General features: G+C 43.4%; 1 protein-coding gene across 1 annotated transcript in view; it reads left to right on the forward strand.

The window, feature by feature from the left end:
* The window catches only part of LOC139267160 (flap endonuclease GEN homolog 1), a 68,684-nt gene that overhangs the window by 37,452 nt on the left and 6,929 nt on the right, over nt 1-24,303 (forward strand). Inside the window, exons 8-13 of the mRNA XM_070885046.1 lie at nt 4,052-4,202; nt 10,265-10,301; nt 10,391-10,471; nt 15,395-15,525; nt 15,987-16,048; nt 22,106-22,258. Of these exons, the coding sequence (XP_070741147.1) occupies nt 4,052-4,202; nt 10,265-10,301; nt 10,391-10,471; nt 15,395-15,525; nt 15,987-16,048; nt 22,106-22,258 (615 nt within the window). The remainder of the gene's footprint in view (nt 1-4,051; nt 4,203-10,264; nt 10,302-10,390; nt 10,472-15,394; nt 15,526-15,986; nt 16,049-22,105; nt 22,259-24,303) is intronic.

Below are 24,303 nucleotides of genomic sequence, written 5' to 3' on the forward strand. Positions count from 1 at the left end.
TAATATCCAAAAATCTATCGACCTCTGTCTTGAATATACTCAATGACTGAGCCTCCAAAGATTCACCACCCTCTGAGTGAAGAAATTTCTCCTCCTCTCAGTCCTAAATGGCTGACTCCTTATTCTAAGCCTGTGACCCCTGGTTCTCGACTCCCCAGCCAGGGGAAGCATCCTCCCTGCATGTACACTGGGGAATTTGTCATTAAGATGAGGGGTGTCCATGCTGGAGAATGGAACAGTTACCCCTGTTTTGCATCTCTTGGCTTCAAGCTTTCTCAGATCAGGTACAATGCAGGTTAGAGGTAGTGTAAAGCTCTCTTCTTCACTCAGCAATGGGAGATAAATTGCTCTATGTGTAGTGGCATTGTAAATGCATATGGATAAAACATATTTATAATGTTGCTACATATAACAACAAGAGCAATTCTTCCTCTTGAACCACATATCAACTGCTATACAAACAAAACAACAAAACATTGTTGTTGTGACCATCCTGTGGGCCCTCTGAGTGAGATTGTCATTATGGAAGGTTTGTGCTGTGGACTCTCGCCCACAAAGAACTAGAACCATGCAGATCCTCCATACTGATCAGTTCAAGTATGAACTGATTATTTTGAGGATGCAGTTTAAATTGGAGACAATTCCGGGTAGATTTCATCCTAGACATGCCCATCACTGATCATATTTGGACACCTGTGCACAGATGCCAGCAAAAAGATCCTGCAAATGGGACTTGCTGTTCTCTTCTAGTTGTACGATAGTTCCTACAGGTTCAAGAAACGTTATTTATGCTTTCATAAGCTGCAAGGAGTATCCGCAATAAGGTGGATGAATTAACTGTGCAAATAGATGTTAACAAATATGATGTGATTGGGATTACGGAGACGTGGCTCCAGGATGATCAGGGCTGGGAACTCAACATCCAGGGGTATTCAACATTCAGGAAAGATAGAATAAAAGGAAAAGGAGGTGGGGTAGCATTGCTGGTTAAGGAGCAAATTAAGGCAATAGTTCGGAAGGACATTAGCTTGGATGATGTGGAATCTATCTGGGTAGAGCTGCAGAATACCAAAGGGCAAAAAACGTTAGTGGGAGTTGTGTACAGACCTCCAAACAGTAGTAGCGATGTTGGGGAGAGCATCAAACATGAAATTAGGGGTGCGTGCAATAAAGGTGCAGCAGTTATAATGGGTGACTTTAATATGCACATAGATTGGGTTAACCAAACTGGAAGCAATACGGTGGAGGAGGATTTCCTGGAGTGCATAAGGGATTGGTTTTTTAGACCAATATGTCGAGGAACCAACTAGGGGGGAGGCCATCTTAGACTGGGTGTTGTGTAATGAGAGAGGATTAATTAGCAATCTCGTTGTGCGAGGCCCCTTGGGGAAGAGTGAGCATAATATGGTGGAATTCTGCATTAGGATGGAGAATGAAACAGTTAATTCAGAGACCATGGTCCAGAACTTAAAGAAGGCTAACTTTGAAGGTATGAGGAGTGAATTGGCTAGGATAGATTGGCGAATGATACTAAAGGGGTTGACTGTGGATGGGCAATGGCAAACATTTAGAGACCGCATGAATGAACTACAACAATTGTACATTCCTGTCTGGCATAAAAATAAAAAAGGGAAGGTGGCTCAACCGTGGCTATCAAGCGAAATCAGGGATAGCATTAAAGCCAAGGAAGTGGCATACAAATTGGCCAGAAATAGCAGCGAACCCGGGGACTGGGAGAAATTTAGAACTCAGCAGAGAAGGACAAAGGGTTTGATTAGGGCAGGGAAAATGGAGTACGAGAAGAAGCTTGCAGGGAACATTAAGAAGGATTGCAAAAGTTTCGATAGATATGTAAAGAGAAAAAGGTTAGTAAAGACAAACTTAGGTCCCCTGCAGTCAGAATCAGGGGAAGTCATAACGGGGAACAAAGAAATGACGGACTAATTGAACAAGTACTTTGGTTCGGTATTCACTGAGGAGGACTCAAACAACCTTCCGGATATAAAAGGGTTCGGAGGGTCTAGTAAGGAGGAGGAACTGAGGGAAATCCTTATTAGTCGGGAAATTGTGTTGGGGATATTGATGGGATTGAAGGCCGATAAATCCCCAGGGCCTGATGGACTGCATCCCAGAGTACTTAAGGAGGTGGCCTTGGAAATAGTGGATGCATTGACAGTCATTTTCCAACATTCCATTGACTCTGGATCAGTTCCTATGGAGTGGAGGGGAGCCAATGTAACCCCACTTTTTAAAAAAGGAGGGAGAGAGAAAACAGGGAATTATAGACCGGTCAGCCTGACATCGGTAGTGGGTAAAATGATGGAATCAATTATTAAGGATGTCATAGCAGTGCATTTGGAAAGAGGTAATATGATAGGTCCAAGTCAGCATGGAGTTGTGAAAGGGAAATCATGCTTGACAAATCTTCTGGAATTTTTTGAGGATGTTTCCAGTAGAGTGGACAAGGGAGAACCAGTTGATGTGGTATATTTGGACTTTCAGAAGGCTTTCGACAAGGTCCCACACAAGAGATTAATGTGCAAAGTTAAAGCACATGGGATTGGGGGTAGTGTGCTGACATGGATTGAGAACTGGTTGTCAGACAGGAAGCAAAGAGTAAATGGGGACTTTTCAGAATGGCAGGCAGTGACTAGTGGGGTACCGCAAGGTTCTGTGCTGGGGCCCCAACTGTTTACACTGTACATTAATGATTTAGACGAGGGGATTAAATGTAGTATCTCCAAATTTGCGGGTGGCAGTGTGAGCTGCGAGGAGGATGCTATGAGGCTGCAGAGCGACTTGGATAGGTTAGGTGAGTGGGCAAATGCATGGCAGATGAAGTATAATGTGGATAAATGTGAGGTTATCCACTTTGGTGGTAAAAACAGAGAGACAGACTATTATCTGAATGGTGACAGATTAGGAAAAGGGGAGGTGCAGCGAGACCTGGGAGTCATGGTACATCAGTCATTGAAGGTTGGCATGCAGGTACAGCAGGCGGTTAAGAAAGCAAATGGCATGTTGGCCTTCATAGCGAGGGGATTTGAGTACAGGGGCAGGGAGGTGTTGCTACAATTGTACAGGGCCGTGGTGAGGCCACACCTGGAGTATTGTGTACAGTTTTGGTCTCCTAACCTGAGGAAGGACATTCTTGCTATTGAGGGAGTGCAGCGAAGGTTCACCAGACTGATTCCCGGGATGGCTGGACTGACATATCAAGAAAGACTGGATCAACTGAGCTTGTATTCACTGGAGTTCAGAAGAATGAGAGGGGACCTCATAGAAACGTTTAAAATTCTGACGGGGTTAGATGCAGGAAGAATGTTCCCAATGTTGGGGAAGTCCAGAACCAGGGGACACAGTCTAAGGATAAGGGGGAAGCCATTTAGGACCGAGATGAGGAGGAATTTCTTCACCCAGAGAGTGGTGAACCTGTGGAATTCTCTACCACAGAAAGTTGTTGAGGCCAATTTACTAAATATATTCAAAAAGGAGTTCGATGAAATCCTTACTACTAGGGGAATCAAGGGGTATGGTGAGAAAGCAGGAATGGGGTACTGAAGTTGCATGTTCAGCCATGAACTCATTGAATGGCGGTGCAGGCTAGAAGGGCCGAATGGCCTACTCCTGCACCTATTTTCTATGTTTCTATGTCTATGTTTCTAAATCTATTAAATTCTCCAGTTATTTAGTTACAGTGTTGTACTTTGAGTGAATAGCAATTTGTATTTATATAGCATCTTTAACGTAACAAAATGTGCCAAGCTGCTTCACTGGGGCATAACAAGTCAAAAATAGATTCTGAGTCGAAGAAGGAGACACTAGGAGGGGCTTGGTCAAGAGCTGGGTATTAAGGAGGGTCTTAAAGGGGGAAAGGTAGGTGGAGAAGCTGAGGGGTTTAGGGAGAGAAATCCAGATTGTGCGATCTACACTGATGGCTGAAATAACTGCACAAATGAACAGCATAAACTATAGCTTAATTGTGCTGTGCATTTCTCAGTTTTTATAAAAACTGGATTATTTATACTTTTTGCTGTTGTGTTCCATATAGGATTAGCCAGGGAGCACACAAACAAGGGTTGTCAGTTGTGTGCAAGTAATCAGTGCTGTAAACCGCATGGCAGTGACTACCAATGTCCTTGTGATTGGCATCAGGCAGAGCAGAAGAGGAAAACCTGTTTGGTGGAGAGCAACATCAAAAAGTAAGTCCTTGTATCCAGTGCCGAGATGCAGCTGTCCTGAGAGATCTCTGGAAATGATTTGCAGGTGGAACTCATACATGTATAAATTTCATTTAAATTACCGTTTTGTTCATATCTTTTCCCATAAATGTTAAAATACATATTGCACAGCACCACCTGGTTCAGAGTTGCCTGCCTGACAGTCAATCTGTTTGTCTATCCACCCATCTGTTGGTTTCCCTGCGCTCATGAGGCGAGTCGATCAAATTGCTCAAAATAGTTTCCAAAATTTTCCTTAGAGCCACTTACTTGTGTTGTTTCTAGCAGGGCATTCCATGAACAAACAAGCCTCGACATTTAAAAAAAAAAAAATTCTCCTAGCCACTGTTAGATTTACTGCTGCGTCCAAAGAAATCAATTTTGATTGATTTCTGGTGGAAAATAAAGAAATGCCAGTTATATAAATATGCATTTGCATATGTGATAACATACATTTGCATTAAATATGGGGGAACAGTTGTTCACTGACCTTTTCTAATAAATGCCTGGAAAAGATTAATTTGCATCTGTTCTCTTTTACTAAATATTTCTGCAGCAGTATTTAGTTTATCTCTGTAATCTCCTTCAGCTCCACAACCCTCCGAGATATATGCACTCCTTTAATTCAGGCCTCTTCAGCATCCCTGATTTTAATCGCTCCATCATTGGCAGCTATGCCTTCAGCGTAGACCCTCTGGAATTCCCTCCCTAAACCCCTCTACCCTTCTTTAGAGTGCCCCTTAAAACCTAAGCTTTCGGTTATTTGCCCTAATATCTCATGTGGCTTGGTGTCAAATTTTGTTTTGTAACGTTCCTGTGAAGCGCCTTGCAACATTTTACTATGTTAAAGGCGCTTTATAAATACAAGTTGTTGCCATAATATTTTACTTAAATATACATATTTAATTATTACCTCAAAATTTGAATTCATGGTACTGTCCTTCCAGAACCTGTTATGTGTTAATGAACAATGATTGTTTTTGAATTTTCATTAGAAACATAAATAAAATGCAGTTGCTGTAACCATCCGCACTACATTACAAAATAAGGACCTGCTTTTGTTTTCCGTCTGTCACTTTTCTCCACAGCTGTGTCAGTAGTTGGCTCTTGCTGTACTTGGTGACCAACTGATTTGCTTTAAAGTTACCTCAGGAAAATGTTGGAATTGTTTTTGACTTGTGCAAAAAAAATCAAATTACTTTAACTGCTTCTAATAATGGTTTCTTTGAGAGTTACCATCTGTATTACTTGTTGGAGGGATGGGGTTTGCAAACAGTGAATGCGAGCAAGCTCTGTGTATTGCCAGTCTTGGTCTGTGAACATTTCTAGAGGGGTACAATAGTCTCGTGGTTATGGTACTAGATTGGCACTCCAGAGGTCATAAATTCAAATCCCACTGGGACAAATTGAAATTGTTAATCTGGTATTTTGTGGCTGCTGCCAGGAAAAAAAACAGCTTTGCATTACAATTTTAAAAAAAAATGTATGCATCAATGCATGAGGGGAATTGTAGGGGTATTCAACATTCAGGAAGGATAGAATAAAAGGAAAAGGAGGTGGGGTAGCATTACTGGTTAAAGAGGAGATTAATGCAATAGTTAGGAAAGACATTAGCTTGGATGATGTGGAATCTATATGGGTGGAGCTGCAGAACACTAAAGGGCAAAAATCGTTAGTGGGAGTTGTGTACAGACCTCCAAACAGTAGTAGTGATGTTGGGGAGGGCATCAAACAGGAAATTAGGAGTGCATGCAATAAAGGTGCAGCAGTTATAATGGGTGACTTTAATATGCACATAGATTGGGCTAGCCAAACTGGAAGCAATACGGTGGAGGAGGATTTCCTGGAATGCATAAGGGATGGTTTTCTAGACCAATATGTCGAGGAACCAACTAGGGGGGAGGCCATCTTAGACTGGGTGTTGTGTAATGAGAGAGGATTAATTAGCAATCTCATTGTGCGAGGCCCCTTGGGGAAGAGTGACCATAATATGGTGGAATTCTGCATTAGGATGGAGAACGAAACAGTTAATTCAGAGACCATGGTCCAGAACTTAAAGAAGGGTAACTTTGAAGGTATGAGGCATGAATTGGCTAAGATAGATTGGCTAATGATACTTAAGGGGTTGACTGTGGATGGGCAATGGCAGACATTTAGAGAACGCATGGATGAATTACAACAATTGTACATTCCTGTCTGGCGTAAAAATAAAAAAGGGAAGGTGGCTCAACCGTGGCTATCTAGGGAAATCAGGGATAGTATTAAAGCCAAGGAAGTGGCATACAAATTGGCCAGAAATAGCAGCGAACCTGAGGACTGGAAGAAATTTAGAACTCAGCAGAGGAGGACAAAGGGTTTGATTAGGGCAGGGAAAATGGAGTACGAGAAGAAGCTTGCAGGGAACATTAAGGCGGATTGCAAAAGTTTCTATAGGTATGTAAAGAGAAAGAGGTTAGTAAAAACAAACGTAGGTCCCCTGCAGTCAGAATCAGGGGAAGTCATAACGGGGAACAAAGAAATGGCAGACCAATTGAACAAGTACTTTGGTTCAGTATTCACTAAGGAGGACACAAACAACCTTCCGGATATAAAAGTGGTCAGAGGGTCTATTAAAGAGGAGGAACTGAGGGAAATCTTTATTAGTCGGGAAATTGTGTTGGGGAAATTGATGGGATTGAAGGCCGATAAATCCCCAGGGCCTGATGGACTGCATCCCAGAGTACTTAAGGAGGTGGCCTTGGAAATAGCGGATGCATTGACAGTCATTTTCCAACATAGAAACATAGAAACATAGAAAATAGGTGCAGGAGCAGGCCATTCAGCCCTTCTAGCCTGCACCGCCATTCAATGAGTTCATGGCTGAACATGAAACTTCAGTACCCCCTTCCTGCTTTCTCGCCATAACCCTTGATCCCCCGAGTAGTAAGGACTTCATCTAACTCCCTGCCCCTGTACTCAAATCCCCTCGCTATGAAGGCCAACATGCCATTTGCTTTCTTAACCTCTTTCTCTTTACATACCTATAGAAACTTTTGCAATCCGCCTTAATGTTCCCTGCAAGCTTCTTCTCGTACTCCATTTTCCCTGCCCTAATCAAACCCTTTGTCCTCCTCTGCTGAGTTCTAAATTTCTCCCAGTCCTCAGGTTCGCTGCTATTTCTGGCCAATTTGTATGCCACTTCCTTGGCTTTAATACTATCCCTGATTTCCCTAGATAGCCACGGTTGAGCCACCTTCCCTTTTTTATTTTTACGCCAGACAGGAATGTACAATTGTTGTAATTCATCCATGCGTTCTCTAAATGTCTGCCATTGCCCATCTAACATTCCATTGACTCTGGATCAGTTCCTATCGAGTGGAGGGTAGCCAATGTAACCCCACTTTTTAAAAAAGGAGGGAGAGAGAAAGCAGGGAATTATAGACCGGTCAGCCTGACCTCAGTAGTGGGTAAAATGATGGAATCAATTATTAAGGATGTCATAGCAGCGCATTTGGAAAATGGTGACATGATAGGTCCAAGTCAGCATGGATTTGTAAAAGGGAGATCATGCTTGACAAATCTTCTGGAATTTTTTGAGGATGTTTCCAATAAAGTGGACAAAGGAGTACCAGTTGATGTGGTATATTTGGACTTTCAGAAGGCTTTCGACAAGGTCCCACACAGGAGATTAATGTGCAAAGTTAAAGCACATGGGATTGGGGGTAGTGTGCTGACGTGGATTGAGAACTGGTTGTCAGACAGGAAGCAAAGAGTAGGAGTAAATGGGTACTTTTCGGAATGGCAGGCAGTGACTAGTGGGGTACCGCAGGGTTCTGTGCTGGGGCCCCAGCTGTTTACATTATACATTAATGATTTAGACGAAGGGATTAAATGTAGTATCTCCAAATTTGCGGATGACACTAAGTTGGGTGGCAGTGTGAGCTGCGAGGAGGATGCTGTGAGGCTACAGAGTGACTTGGATAGGTTGGGTGAGTGGGCAAATGCGTGGCAGATGAAGTATAATGTGGATAAATGTGAGGTTATCCACTTTGGTGGTAAAAACAGAGAGACAGACTATTATCTGAATGGTGACAGATTAGGAAAAGGGAAGGTGCAACGAGACCTGGGTGTCATGGTACATCAGTCATTGAAGGTTGGCATGCAGGTACAGCAGGCGGTTAAGAAAGCAAATGGCATGTTGGCCTTCATAGCGAGGGGATTTGAGTACAGGGGCAGGGAGGTGTTGCTACAGTTGTACAGGGCCTTGGTGAGGCCACACCTGGAGTATTGTGTACAGTTTTGGTCTCCTAACTTGAGGAAGGACATACTTGCTGTTGAGGGAGTGCAGCGAAGATTCACCAGACTGATTCCCGGGATGGTGGGACTGACCTATCAAGAAAGACTGAATCAACTGGGCTTGTATTCACTGGAGTTCAGAAGAGTGAGAGGGGACCTCATAGAAACGTTTAAAATTCTGACGGGTTTGGACAGGTTGGATGCAGGAAGAATGTTCCCAATGTTGGGGAAGTCCAGAACCAGGGGTCACAGTCTAAGGATAAGGGGTAAGCCATTTAGGACCGAGATAAGGAGAAACTTCTTCACCCAGAGAGTGGTGAACCTGTGGAATTCTCTACCACAGGAAGTAGTTGAGGCCAATTCACTAAATATATTCAAAAGGGAGTTAGATGAAGTCCTTAGTACTCGGGGGATCAAGGGGTATGGCGTGAAAGCAGGAAGTGGGTACTGAAGTTTCATGTTCAGCCATGAACTCGTTGAATGGCGGTGCAGGCTAGAAGGGCTGAATGGCCTGCTCCTGCACCTATTTTCTATGTTTCTATGTTTCTATGTAGCTGGCAACCTGGTGAGTCTCTTTGACCAGCAATGATGGGACTAGGAACCTCTATGAACTTGAGGATCAGGCTTCATGTGTAGGCAGAGGCAACTGCCATATTGTCAGCTTCGCTTGATTCAAACCATCTACAATGAAAGGAGTTTAATGAGTTGGTACAAGGACTGGAAAATGTTTACTCCAGAACATTATAGAACATAGAAATTGATTAAAATAACATTCTTTGCAGATTTTATTTTTGGAGGCCTGTATAACATTCATTTTAATTGCTATACTATGCAATAAAGTGAGACATGGCAAAATAATACTGGGGAACAATGGCTGCTGTTTCACATTGCTGTTTGTGTGATCAGCCGAGTTACAGATTTCAGGCTGTTATTTCTTTATTAGACTTTCAGCAAATATTTACTGAAACATAGTAAATGTTCATCGGCACTGGAAACAGTAAAATAATACCATCTGTAAATCGATAATAGCGATGTAAAGAAACTGGTAGTACCTCAGCCTAATCCTTTAGTGTTTCCACTCCGATCTTCAATTAAAATGGACTTTAATAGAGGAGTGCATAAGTGCAATAGTGGAGCTAGGACTGTTTTTTTTAAAAAAAAATTCCACATCTTTTCTAACAGAAGGGAGGGGCAAGGAAGAACACTGAGCAAACAATCATCAAGGAGTAACTATTTGCCATTTCTAAGATGTCCCCTTTAGATCAAGGTACTCGTGAGAGCGCATAGCTGATATTTTTTTTCTTTCAGTGTCAGTTTTCTTCAATTGGTAGTGATTTCACCACGAGTCAAACGGTTGTGGTTCCAAGCCACAGTACGTACTTGAGCACACAATCTAGGTTTAAGTGCAATACTGCGGGGTGGGAGGGGGGGGGTGCTTTACTGATGGGATTGCCATCTTGTAGATGAGTGATTAAGCCTGCCTAGATGGGTATATATAGGTTCCATAGCACAATTTGAAGAAGCAGCAGGTAGATCTTCTGGTAGCCCTGTCCAGCAATCCTCCCTTAACCAATACCGTCAAACAGATTACCTGGTCATTCATTTGTTTGTGGAAGCGTGCTATTCATAAATTGGCTGCTACGTTTGTTTACATAACAGTGTACTGCAGAAATAGTTCATTGATTCTAAAGTGCTTCCTGCGGATGTGAAAATTGCAGTATGTGAGTTGGTTCTTTTCTTGTATAAATCTGAATTCCTGTTTCTTTCAGAAAAGCAAGAACTTGTGAGCATTTTCCATTCAAAGAGGTAAAAGCGAAAATATTTTTCAAAGTGTTAACTCCTGATGGGCCAAACCTATAGCAAACATTAGCTGACAAATATTTTCTGTGCTTCAGGTGATCAGGGAATTTCTTATCAGTAAAGACCAACCAATTCAAAATGCTCAGTGGAGGCGACCACAACTACTTTTCCTTCAGGTACAGAGTAACATTTTGCAAGGAAGTTTACCCAAAATTTCACTCATACATCTAATTAGAAAATCTGATCAAAAACCTTCAAGGTCAGAAGGTAAGTGAACCAAGCAGTGTGATACTGAACTATACAGACAGATGGGTCTCGAGTTTGATCCCTATTTTTTTTTTTAAATTAAGTTACCTGATTTTAGCTTGCAATTGGTGCTGCAATTGATCACTGCCATCTGAGACGAGTAAGGAAACAATCAACCAGGCTTTCCTCTCCTGATCAGCAACCAGTAAGTCATTAATAGAATGTTTGCTGTTATGATAAGTGCATCTTTCGGATACATTTTCTTGTATCTAGTACAAAGGATCACTTCCACAAGCAACCCCTTGTTTCTCATGAACTGAAACATGACTTTATGTGCCAAGTATCATATATTGGGTAGACAAGCCTTTTATGCCACTGATCAACTTGCTGAAAAGGGTCAAAGTGTAATAAAAAGGCAAGCCTGAAAGCTCGGTGCCTCAATGCGAGGAGTATTCGGAACCCAGGAGAGGGCTCTGAGCTAGTTAGAGTGGGTGAGAGCTCAGATGAACAGGATCCCAAGAAAGAATGCAAAAGGCAGGAGGCAACAGAGCAGAGTAGCACTGGGGTAAGTGTCAACCACAAGGTGATAGGAAGGGACAATGTGTATGAATATAAAGGGGCTGCAGGAAGGGTCAAAACTAAAAATCATGGTTTAAAAACTAGCATTAAAACACGCTACCTAAACACACGCAGCATTCGAAATAAAGTAAATGAGTTGACGGCACAAATCATTACAAATGGGTATGATTTGGTGGCCATTACAGAAACGTGGTTGCAGGGTGGCCAAGACTGGGAATTAAACATACAGGGGTATCTGACAATTTGGAAAGATAGACAAGAAGGGAAAGGAGGTGGGGTAGCTCTGTTAATAAAGGATGATAGGGCAGTTGTGAGAGACGATATTGGCTCCAATGAACAAAATGTTGAATCATTGTGGGTGGAGATTAGAGATAGTAAGGGGAAAAAGTCACTGGTGGGCATAGTTTATAGGCCCCCAAATAATAACTTCACGGTGGGGCGGACAATAATCAAGGGAATAATGGAGGCATGTGAAAAAGGAACGGCAGTAATCATGGGGGATTTTAACCTACATATCGATTGGTCAAATCAAATCGCACGGGGTAGCCTTGAGGAGGAATTCATAGAACGCATACGGGATTGTTTCTTAGAACAGTATGCTACAGAACCTACAAGGGAGCAAGCTATCTTGGATCTGGTCCTGTGTAATGAGACACGAATAATAAACGATCTGCTAGTAAAAGATCCTCTTGGAATGAGTGATCACAGTATGGTTGAATTTGTAATACAGATTGAGGGTGAGGAAGTAGTGTCTCAAACGAGCGTACTATGCGTCAACAAAGGGGACTACAGTGGGATGAGGGCAGAGTTGGCTAAAGTAGACTGGGAACACAGACTAAATGGTGGCACAATTGAGGAACAGTGGAGGACTTTTAAGGAGCTCTTTCATAGTGCTCAACAAAAATATATTCCAGTGAAAAAGGGCGGTAAGAGAAGGGATAACCAGCCGTGGATAACCAAGGAAATAAAGGAGAGTATCAAATTAAAAACCAATGCATATAAGGTGGCCAAGGTTAGTGGGAAACGAGAAGATTGGGAAAATTTTAAATGACAGCAAAGAATGACTAAGAAAGCAATAAAGAAAGGAAAGATAGATTACGAAAGTAAACTTGCGGAAAACATAAAAACAGATAGTAAAAGCTTTTACCGATATATAAAACGGAATAAAGAAAATGTTGGTCCCTTAGAAGATGAGGAGGGGGATTTAATAATGGGAAATGTAGAAATGGCTGAGACCTTAAACAATTATTTTGCTTCGGTCTTCACAGTGGAAGACACAAAAACCATGCCAAAAATTGCTGGTCATGGGAATGTGGGAAGGAAGGACCTTGAGATAATCACTATCACTAGGGGGGTAGTGCTGGACAGGCTAATGGGACTCAAGGTAGACAAGTCCCCTGGTCCTGATGAAATGCATCCCAGGATATTAAAAGAGATGGCAGAAGTTATAGCAGATGCATTCGTTATAATCTACCAAAATTCTCTCGACTCTGGGGAGGTACCATCGGATTGGAAAGCAGCTAATGTAACGCCTCTGTTTAAAAAAGGGGGCAGACAAAAGGTAGGTGACTATAGGCCGGTTAGTTTAACATCTGTAGTGGGGAAAATGCTTGAAGCTATCATTAAGGAAGAAATAGCGGGACATCTAGATAGGAATAATGCAATCAAGCAGACGCAACATGGCTTCATGAAGGGGAAATCATGTGTAACTAATTTACTGGAATTCTTTGAGGATATAACAAGCATGGTGGATAGAGGTGTACCGATCGATGTGGTGTATTTAGATTTCCAAAAGGCATTCGATAAGGTGCCACACAAAAGGTTACTGCAGAAGATAAAGGTACGCGGCGTCAGAGGAAATGTATTAGCATGGATAGAGAATTGGCTGGCTAATAGAAAGCAGAGAGTCTGGATAAATGGGTCCTTTTCGGGTTGGAAATCGGTGGTTAGTGGTGTGCCACAGGGATCGGTGCTGGGACCACAACTGTTTACAATATACATAGATGACCTGGAAGAGGGGACAGAGTGTAGTGTAACAAAATTTGCAGATGACACAAAGAATAGTGGGAAAGCGGGTTGTGTAGAGGACACAGAGAGGCTGCAAAGAGATTTAGATAGGTTAAGCGAATGGGCTAAGGTTTGGCAGATGGAATACAATGTCGGAAAATGTGAGGTCATCCACCTTGGGGGGGAAAAAAAACAGTAAAAGAGAATATTATTTGAATGGGGAGAAATTGCAACATGCTGCGGTGCAGAGGGACCTGGGGGTCCTTGTGCATGAATCCCAAAAAGTTAGTTTGCAGGTGCAGCAGGTAATTAAGAAGGCGAATGAAATGTTGGCCTTCATTGCGAGAGGGAGGTCCTGCTGCAACTGTACAGGGTATTGGTGAGGCCGCTCCTGGAGAACTGTGTGCAGTTTTGGTCACCTTATTTAAGGAAGGATATACTAGCTTTGGAGGGGGTACAGAGACGATTTACTAGGCTGATTCCGGAGATGAGGGGATTACCTTATGATGATAGATTGACTAGACTGGGTCTTTACTCGTTGGAGTTCAGAAGGATGAGGGGTGATCTTATAGAAACATTTAAAATAATGAAAGGGATAGACAAGATAGAGGCAGAGAGGTTGTTTCCACTGGTCGGGGAGACTAGAACTAGGGGGCACAGCCTCAAAATACGGGGGAGCCAATTTAAAACCGATTTGAGAAGGAATTTCTTCTCCCAGAGAGTTGTGAATCTGAAATTCGCTGCCCAAGGAAGCAGTTGAGGCTAGCTCCTTGAATGTATTCAAATCACAGATAAATAGATTTTTAACCAATAAGGGAATTAAGGATTACGGGGAGAGGGCGGGTAAGTGGAGCTGAGTCCACGGCCAGATCAGCCATGATCTTGTTGAATGGCGGAGCAGGCTCGAGGGGCTCGATGGCCTACTCCTGTTCCTAATTCTTATGTTAAGTAGTACAAGACATCTCGTGTTCTCTGACTGACAGGCAAATAACATTCTGAGACCGTGCTATAATCCACAAATCAGATTTATCCAGAAGTAAAATTAAAGACAAGCAAGAGGAAACACAGTAAATGTCACTAGATTACAGTGAAAGAACACTTCATTTCTCACCTGTACTTTTAAACCAATTTAAAAAATAATTGCCTTGAAACTTTGACAATTCTCGTAACTTGGAACGTCGGTCTCAGAATAAGCTTATAAATGAACTCGTGGTGTGCTGCCCTGGACCCAGCTCATCAACGGCCTGGCAAAGCACCAAAGAGCTAGGTACTATCTGCTTTGAAACCCAAACTGACAAAGAAAATTCAGAAGGTATGTCAGCGCAGTAAGCAAAATAGGATGTGTAGGCATCAGCTTGGCAGATAGAATTACCTGGTATAATGTGTACACTTGTAGGACAAAGCAACTTTCTTACTGGGTGGTCTGGCAGTCCCGAGACAGAAGTATCTTATCTGCCCTTCTGAATTGACGTTAATTAACATGTTAGACAGTTAAAGTTTATATCCATACAATGGGGGTAATTTTGACTGTAGTGCAGGCCGGACAATGTCGATTCAGCTGCCCATTATACATTTCTCCCAGTTTACAGCAGCTGTGAACAAATTACCAAAAATTCCATGAAGAAATATTAAAAGTGATCTTTTATGACTAGAAATGAGACGGATCTCCAATCTGTCCATGCGTATCTAGATGTTGGGTGAAGACAGGATCCAGATGGGTAACGCCACTTCCAAATACTGTTTATACGTGAAGAATGATCACTGGCAAGAGGTTGGAGGACTGCATCACTCATGGAACTGTACTGTGCAAGAGTTGCTGACTTCAAGAGGAGATGAGAAATTGGGGAGGGGTGATAATGGCATGTTTTAAAATCTACTGCACATGATGTTGAAATATTTAATAGTTCAGCATTTTCTAAGGAATGCTTCAAATGTGGGTACATAAATAGATAAACTTGGAAGCGATTAAAACTTGGAAGCGATTAATTCCAATAGAGTCCATTTGCAAAAAGAGTCCAGGATAAGGGAAAATTTCCCCTTCCAACAACTTTAATTGAGGCAAGGTGTTCCATTCCATAAACCTATTGAGGTTAATTTGAAGGAAAATAATGAAGGCTAAAGTTTCACGGCTGGGATAGGAATGTGCCATGGGATAATATTGGGAATTAAAAGAAAAAATGATTTTAGAATAATAAGCTTGGGAGAATTATAAAATAAAATTGAAATCACTTAATCGTGCCACATTAACAGAAGCTTTTTCTTTATAGAATTTTGCTCTGGATAAAATGGAGTGGCCTAGACACTACACGTGTGAGAAAGTACTGACATTGCTCTCGCACCACGATATGACAGAGAGAAAATTGGGAAAAAGAGACCCGTGTCATTTACAACCAATATGGTACCAATTGCCAAATACTTAATTAACTGTTACTTGTACTTCTTTCGTTGGTTTAATAATCTTGAACAATCTGCTGTTGATGTTTTGTTTATAATTCTAGACGTAACTGAAGGCAGCTTACCTACTTTGCATCATATTCCGATGCCCTTTACACACTGTCCTGGCGGAGTGTGCTAATAGATTACGAGAAGTGGTTGGGCATACATCCACTTGCGGAGTTTTGTTTTGTGGTTGAGGGGGTGGGGGACGGGGATCTACTACAAATGTCTTCACCTCATCCTTGCACAAAAGCCAGGTAAGATGGGGAGAATGGAGTACACAGGATATCTAAAATGACCTGCCTGTAAATGTACTTATTATAATGCTTTACATATGGAGATGCTTTAGATAAGGTTTTGCTGCACTGCAGTCTGTAAGAGGTACTCTGGGATTTCAGACATTTTATTCCTTTTCTTTTTAAGCATTGTCAAAACAAGAATTCGGAATGGGGTTCCATGTTTTGAAATTCTATGGGAAAAACCAGGTATATAATTTTTAATTCTTTTACATTTTAAGTTCTGAAAAAGATGATGGCATGAAATAGTAAGACCTGGCTTTGTGATCATAATTTCAATTTGGGTAAGAGAATCACAAAAGATCCCACGATGGCTATAAACATTACGCATACAGGATTTAAAAAAAATTCATTCACGGAATATGGGTGTCGCTGGAGAGGCCAGCATTTATTGCCCATCCCTAATTTCCCTCGAAGATGGTAGTGAGCCGCCGCCTTGGACAGATGCAGTCCATGATACTACTTTGTAGCGGTTTAGTACAACTCAAAGGGCAGCCATATTGCTGTGGATCTGGAGTCACAGAGGCCAGACCAGGTAAGGACAGCAGATTTCCTTCCCTAAAGGACATTAGTGAACCAGATGGGTTTTTAATGACGTCATTACTGATGCTATTTTTTTTAAATTTCAGATTTATTTAATTAACTGAATTTAAATTCTCCAGCTGCCTTGGTGGGATTTGAACTCATGACTCTGGATCGTAAGTCCAGGCCTCTGGTTTGCTAGTCCAGTAACACTATGCTACTGTGCCCTCTAAAAGGATACTCAGGTGTTGCCTTTGTGTCTACACAATGTCTTTTTGATGAATTTACAAAATTCCCTAGATTCTGGAACAGTCCCAACGGATTGGAAGGTAGCAAATGTAACCCCGCCATTCAAGAAAGGAGGGAGAGAGAAAACCGGGAACTACAGGCCAGTTAGCCTGACATCAGTCGTTGGAGGGGGAAATTCTAGAATCCATTATTAAGGAAGTGGTAACAGGGCACTTCGAAGATGATATGATTAGGCAGCATCAACATGGATTTATGAACAGGAACATAAGATTCTGAGGGGGATTGACTGGGTAGATGCTGAGAGGTTGTTTCCCCTCCCTGGCTGGAGAGTCGAGAACCAGGGCGCATAATCGCAGAATAAGGGTCGGCCATTTACGGTTGAGATGAGGAGGAAATATTTCACGCAAAGGGTTCTGAATCTTTGGAATTCTCTGCCCCAAAGGGCTGTGGATGCTGAGTCATTGAACATATTCAAGGCTGAGATCGATTTTTGGATTCACGGGTAATCAAGGGATATGGGGATCAGGCAGGAAAGTGGAGTTAAAGTTGAAGATCAGCCGTGATATTGAATGGCTCGAGGGGCTGTATGACCACCTGCTGTTCCTAATTCTTATGTTCTTATGTGGAATTCTTAGTCGTAAGTCTAGTTGTATGCTCCTATCTGGAGCACCTCAGGTCTTCCCTTTCAGATAGATCAGGGAAGCAGTTTCTGAGACTTTCTAAACCTTTCCAAAATGAAAGTTCCCTCCTAAACATGAAGAAATGTCAGTGTCATCTCCTTCAAGGTTGTTGGGCTCATATTCAAAAGGTTTCAGCAGGTTAAGGCTCTCATTTATGAACTTTACTGGAATGTTCTACCCTTTGATCCATTCGTACATCAAGGGCTATATTTTACACTTTTGTGCAGATCGCCCACAAATGGGCAGTATTTCCAGCATGAGCGGTAAAAATGGGTTTTCAGATCGCCAGCTTGTCGCCCATTCTCGAAGCCCCGAGTCTCCATTTTTGAAATTGGGCATTACCACGAGCGATCTGAAATGAGCATTAGATCTCTCTGACCTTCCGCGGTAAAGTGTGGCCGCCCTTAGCAACGGCATGGCAATGCTCATTTCCCGCGATTCAGGAGGTCAGGGGTCATCATTACATGCGCAGAAGAGGAGACAGAACGAGAGGGAGCAGAGAGGGACTGAAAACGTGGGTGTGGTGTGTGCTTGTTTGGCTGTTGTGGGAAGCATGAGGGGGATTCACCAGCAGTGAAAAGTCTACTAAGCACCAAGAACATAGTTGGCACCAAGTTTTTGTCCAACAAAGAATATATCATGGAAGGGATGGAGAAGGCCCTGGAACTGGTAGCCAGGAACACTGATGGCAGAGGGCTCCCCGTGGTCCCGGAGCGCGGCACTGCACCCCAAGGTGCCGCATCCCCATTGGCAACGACACGAGAGCCAGGAGCAACATCTTGCTTCTGGCTCGGAGCACGTTCCCACCTCGGGATCGTCCTCTCCCGTATCTGTCCAAGCAGCGGTTCGGCCGTCATTTCCCCCCCCCCCCCCCCCAATGAAGCATTGCCTGAGGAACTCCTCGGCCAGGCGGCTTGGAGTCAGGAGGGGAAGGGGTTGGGGGTGGGGGGGAGGGTTGGTTTTTACAGAAATAGATATGATTTCAAACAAATGTTCAGTTTAAAAAAAGTTTTTTATTTAACAAAACCTTGTTGCGCATTGTCTCCGATAGCTGCACCGTTACACACTGGTGATTCCTTAACATGAAAGGGTATAATTACACTTAACTTCAATCAACTTAAACTTTAACTGTCACCAAGGTGATGCCTACCATTGATGTATGACCTGCACACCCAGCAGTGTATCAGCTTTGTAAATACCACCATTGTTCTTTCAGGCAAAGCGATCATTTATGAGCTCCTGACGTAAGAGTCTTGCAGCTATCATGCCACCATGGGCCCTTTCATGTGGTCTACAGAGGGGTCGGGGTATGGCTTCAGCATCAGCCTGATTGTCTGGCCCGATGTCAACATCCACCTCCTCGTCGTCCTCCTTCCTTTCTCTGCTGAGGTGGACTGTCAGACCCTTCTGGCAATTCTTGTCCCCTCCTGATAGCCAAGTTGTGCAGCATGGAGCACACGACCACAAATTGAGCTACCTGCTCAGGGTGGTATTGGAGCTCACCACCTGAGTGATCCAGGCATCTAAAGCGCTGCTTTAGCACTCCAATGGTTTTCTCCACGATATTGCGAGTGGCTCTGTGGCTCTCGTTGTATTGCTTCTCGGCTTCGGTGTGGGTGTCACGCAGTGAGGCCATATCCTTTGTCACCAAGCATCCAGCATTGACCTTGTGGCTGATTGTTAAACAAGTCAGATACAGTGCACTCACGCAGGATGTGAGCATTATGGATGCTGCCCGGAAATTTAGCATTCACTGCCATAATAATTTGCTGGTGATCGACAATGAGTTGGACATTCAGGGAATGGAATCCCTTACTGAAAAGGTGCCCGCATCGCGATGTGCGTACAGTCTATTGCTCCCTGCACCTTGGGGAAGTTTGCAATTCTGTAGAATCATAGAGCCCTCGGTCTGAGCCTCCCTGGTCATAGGGAAGCTGATAAAGTCCATCCTGCGTGCGTACAGAGCTTCAGTGACCTGCCTAATGCAGCAATGTGTGACCTGCTGAGACATACCACAAATGGCGCCAGCTGAGACCTGAAAAGAACCCGACGCGAAGAATGACAGTGCCACGATGACTTTGACCTCAACGGACAGTGCAGTCCTGATGGTGCTGGCAGGCTACAGATATCCCCTTATCAGCTGGCATACCTCAGTGATAACCTCTTTGTGGAAGCGCAGTCTCCGAAGGCAGGTAGCGTCGGGCAAGTTGAGGTAAGACTGCTTCTCCCTGTACTTGCGGGGTGTGTAATGTCTGGTCCTCCATCAGTCAGGCACGTCTTACATTGGGCACATGATGCTGTGAAGCATACCTTCTGCCATCTCAAGTCTGCAGCATGTAATTGGTCATCAAGAGAGGGTGAGAAAGGACAGGACCCATTCCAATAGCTATCTGTTTTCCACCAATTGGTCACATAAGAACATAAGAATTAGGAACAGGAGTAGGCCATCTCGCCCCTCGAGCCTGTTCCGTCATTCAACAAGATCATGGCTGATCTGGCCGTGGACTCAGCTCCACTTACCCGCCCACTCCCCATAACCCTTAATTCCCTTATTGGTTAAAAATCTATCTATCTGTGATTTGAATACATTCAATGAGCTAGCCTCAACTGCTTCCTTGAGCAGAGAATTCCACAGATTCACAACCCTCTAGGAAAAGAAATTCCTTCTCAACTCGGTTTTAAATTGGCTCCCCCGTATTTTGAGGCTGTGCCCCCTAGTTCTAGTCTCCCCGACCAGTGGAAACAACCTCTCTGCCTCTATCTTGTCTATCCCTTTCATTATTTTAAATGTTTCTATAAGATCACCCCTCATCCTTCTGAACTCCAACGAATAAAGACCCAGTCTACTCAATCTATCATCATAAGGTAACCCCCTCATCTCCAGAATCAGCCTAGTGAATCGTCTCTGTACCCTCTCCAAAGCTAGTATATCCTTACTTAAGTAAGGTGACCAAAACTGCACGTAGTACTCCAGGTGCGGCCTCACCAATACCCTGTACAGTTGCAGTAGGACCTCCCTGCTTTTGTACTCCATCCCTCTCTCAATGAAGGCCAACATTTCATTCGCCTTCCTGATTACCTGCTGCACCTGCAAACTAACTTTTTGGGATTCATGCACAAGGACCCCCAGGTCCCTCTGCACCGCAACATGTTGTAATTTCTCCCCATTCAAATAATATTCCCTTTTACTGTTTTTTTTTCCCCAAGATGGATGACCTCACATTTTCCGACATTGTATTACATCTGCCAAACCTTCACCCATTCGCTTAACCTATCTAAATCTCTAAGTCACAAAGAATGAATGTCCCGACGAAGACACCTATTAAATTCCAATCGTCCACAGCATGATAAAGATGTTTGTTCAGATGTTCACATCCCCTCCAAACACCTCCAGAGTACATCCGAACTCCCCTGAGGTTGAAGCAGAGCAGCCTTTTAAATGATGCAACATGTGATTTTGACCATGGTATCCATACCACTGTGAGGAGTTCCGGTTCGTTCCACTTTTTTCCGGCGGATTTGTGGTCGAGCGATATGGGCGAGATGTGTGCAAGATGGTCAAAGTGAAGGTGGGCGATCTCCTGGGCGTTAGTTTCGGCAAATGTGATCTTTACGACAAAATAAAATTGGCGGGCGGTATTATTGAATCTCGGCGTTAATTAAGTGCGGAAAGTAATGCTGGGCGATATTATGGGCGTTGATTTCGCCCATTCTGATGATTCCGCCCAAAAAAAGTGGGCGGGCGGCATTTTTTCACGGCATTATGCACATGCGGAAAGTAACGCTCAGCGATAAGTCTCCAAAAATGGCATCAGTTTCCGATTTGTGGCTAAATGGACGATATATGGGCTTACACATCATTTCAGCAGTAAAATGGATATTAAGTGGGCATTCTGCATGCAAAAAAAGTGGAAAATCTAGCCCCATGTTGTCTGAATGTTTGACACATCTGTTTCAACTTGGATATATTTTGAAGCAGTTCTGCCAAGGGAGCATTTTAGAGATGTTCAAACCTCACCAGCTAAAATTTACATCTGGTGGAGAAGTCTCAGCAAATCTATTGGCAGCAACTATCTTTGTGATACCAGATTTCCTTGTGATACCTTTGCAGTCCCATCTACTGGCACATATAGTCCCTAAGCAGTTTTCCATGCATCAGACAATGAGACTTTTATCACAGGCCAGGCAATGGAGACTAATTCAAAAACCTAGTAATGACATTTTTCCTATAGCCTCCATCAGCAACACAACACTTCCCTTGGGTTGGAAAACTCAACCGCTGGACATGTTTGTAAATGTTGACCCACTGTAAATTACAGTTTAGCACGTGAAACTCTTCTCGCCAGTTATTCTGCTTATTTTACTTAGCAGTTTGATTCTCATTCCTGAAGTAAATTTGCATCACATACATGGATTCTTTTCATAGACTCTCCCAAATTTTAAAGTCAGTAAATGGACTCAAGATTAAGGGATAAATTTTCATCTGGCAGAGCGAAATGAATCATCTGCCCATTATAGAACCCACCTGATTTTCCTAAAATCAGTGGAATAAAAATCAGCTGAGTTTTGTAATGGTCGGGCGATCCGGGTTCTCAGTCAGATTACCGTGCAGGCCGTGAAGGTGAAATTCTATCCTATAATAAATAATCAAATTATTTCTCATAGTGAATTGTTGTAACAGAGCAATTGTTTTGTGGTTAGTTTGTATTTACAAAAGACCATATGAGCTGAGCAACCAGCAAAAGCCTAGTATCCTGTATAGGAAGTTTTATGAATGATTTTCTTCATTTCCTAGAACATTACATTTACTCAGATGATCAATCCAAAGAGTCTCAGAATGCCGTGACGACCATAGAGGAGCAACTTTCCTTTCAAACAGCATACCCAGATATGACTGCTCTATTTCACAGGCAAAAAGCTGAAGCGGTGGAGAAGAAGCAGCAAAAAAGTAAGTTTCAATATTAAAAGGAGGCATCATCTAGCCCACTGCCCAGGAATGATTGTGTTTTAATGAAAGGTTTGCATTCCAATCAATACGTGGGTTGGGGGGGCTAGAGAGCGGCTGGGAAACCTGGGAGAGTGGGTTTCCCACAGCCCCTGCCGAATTTAACAGCAGGGCCTGATTAACATTTCAAAGCTCTGTTTCGCACCTGCAGCCAGCCAGATGGAAGATGATCGGAGGGTTGCTTGAGGGATGTGGTCAAGGCCGGAGGTTGATCGGGGTGTAAGTCGGGGCTGGAGCATGACTGTGGGGTGGGAGGGGGGGGGTGGTGAATCCCAGCGTGGGGGGTGAATCGGGACTAGAGAATGATTGGGGAGTGAATCGGGGCTGGAGGATGATTGGGGGGGGGCGCGGCGGTGTTGTTGGTGAATCCCAGCCAGAGGATGATTTGTGGGGGGCTGCTGGAGGGGAGTCAGGAAGGTAATCGGGGGCCGGAGGGGGCTGTCAGAGGCCGGGAAAGCGATCGGAGGCCTCGAGAGGGGGGGGTCAAGGGGAAGATCGGAGGCCTCGTTTGGAGGGCGGGGGATCAAAGGCCTCGGCAGGGCGGGGTGAGATCTTGGGCCTCGGGAGGGGAAGAACGGAGGCCTCATTTGAGGGGCGGGGAATCGGAGGCCTTGGGGAGGGGGGGGAGATGGGAGGCCTCGGTGGTTGTCCGATCGCAGGGGATGGGTGAGGCAGGTACGCTGAATCCAGCAGGTACATGGAAAGACACTTGCCTCCTGGATCCCGCAGTCCTCACCTTCCTTTAGCTGGCACGTACCCCAGAGTCAAATTTGTAATGGTGGATCACCATGAGGCACGCCTGCCTCATTATAAAATTTTAATGGACGACTCGCCTCCTACGAGCTGGTTGGCTGACCCCCCCGCCCCCCATCCCACAGCCGTTAAAACTGGAAGTGGGCAGGTTCTGGTCGGGATTCAATCTTTTAATTCTAACCTCCCATCTGACCGCAACCCACCTGTTTTTCCGGGTTAAAACTTCCCCCGATGATGTTTTCCCAGGTTGCACATAAACACATTTTACTGAGCTTTAGGAAGAAATAACCCATTTTCAAGAATACCTGAAACGTTACTATCTTACATAGGTTTACTACACATAAACATCTTTCTGTATTTTTATTAAATATTGAGTAACTCCATTTGTCACTCTTCTGTAATCTGATCAGCCAGTGTTGAAGCCCTGGAAAACTATATAAATGTTTACATCCTATAGTAGGACTGTTTAGCCCCGTATACAATTGATCATGGCTCAAATAGTTCAGATTAAATGATTTAGGACATTCCTTTGGAACTTGATTGTGTTTTCTCTTGAAGCTCATCTGAAGGGGAGTAAATTCAGATGCAATGTCACCTACGTGGTTTTGAAGAGCAGTTTTGATCTCTGATCCAGCCCCAGACTCACCATTTTGGCTTAGTTTGTGGTTATTTTCTGTTAGACAGATTTATAAATCAGACTGGGTGTGGCAAAACAAAAGCCAGCACATAAATCAAATATTACGTGAAAAAGCTGGGATTGTTCTCTGAGCAGAGGAGGTTCCGGTGACATTTAATAAAGGTGTCCAAAATCATTAGCAGTTTTAGTAGAGTAAATAAGGAGAAATTGTTTCCAATAGCAGCAGGGTCGGTAACCAGAGGACACAGATTTAAGGTAATTGGCAAAAGAGCTAGAGGTTAAATTAGGAGAATGTTTTTAAAGAAGTGAGTTATGATCTGGAATGCACTGCCTGAAAGGGTGGTGGAAGTAGATTCAGTGGCAACTTTCAAAAGAGAATTGGAGAAATTCTTGAAGGGGAGAAAATGACAGGACTATAGGGAAAGAACAGAGCATTGGGACGAATTGGATAGCTCTCAGAGGCAGCACAGACGCAATGGGCTGAATGGCCTCCTTCTGTGCTGGAAGATTATATGATTGTATGTACAACAACAACTTACATTTATATAATGCCTTTTAACATAAAACGCTTCACGAGCGTTATCCAAAAAACAAAATT

This window comes from Pristiophorus japonicus, chromosome 7 (genome assembly GCF_044704955.1).
Source record: "Pristiophorus japonicus isolate sPriJap1 chromosome 7, sPriJap1.hap1, whole genome shotgun sequence".
Taxonomy (NCBI): Eukaryota; Metazoa; Chordata; class Chondrichthyes; family Pristiophoridae; genus Pristiophorus; species Pristiophorus japonicus.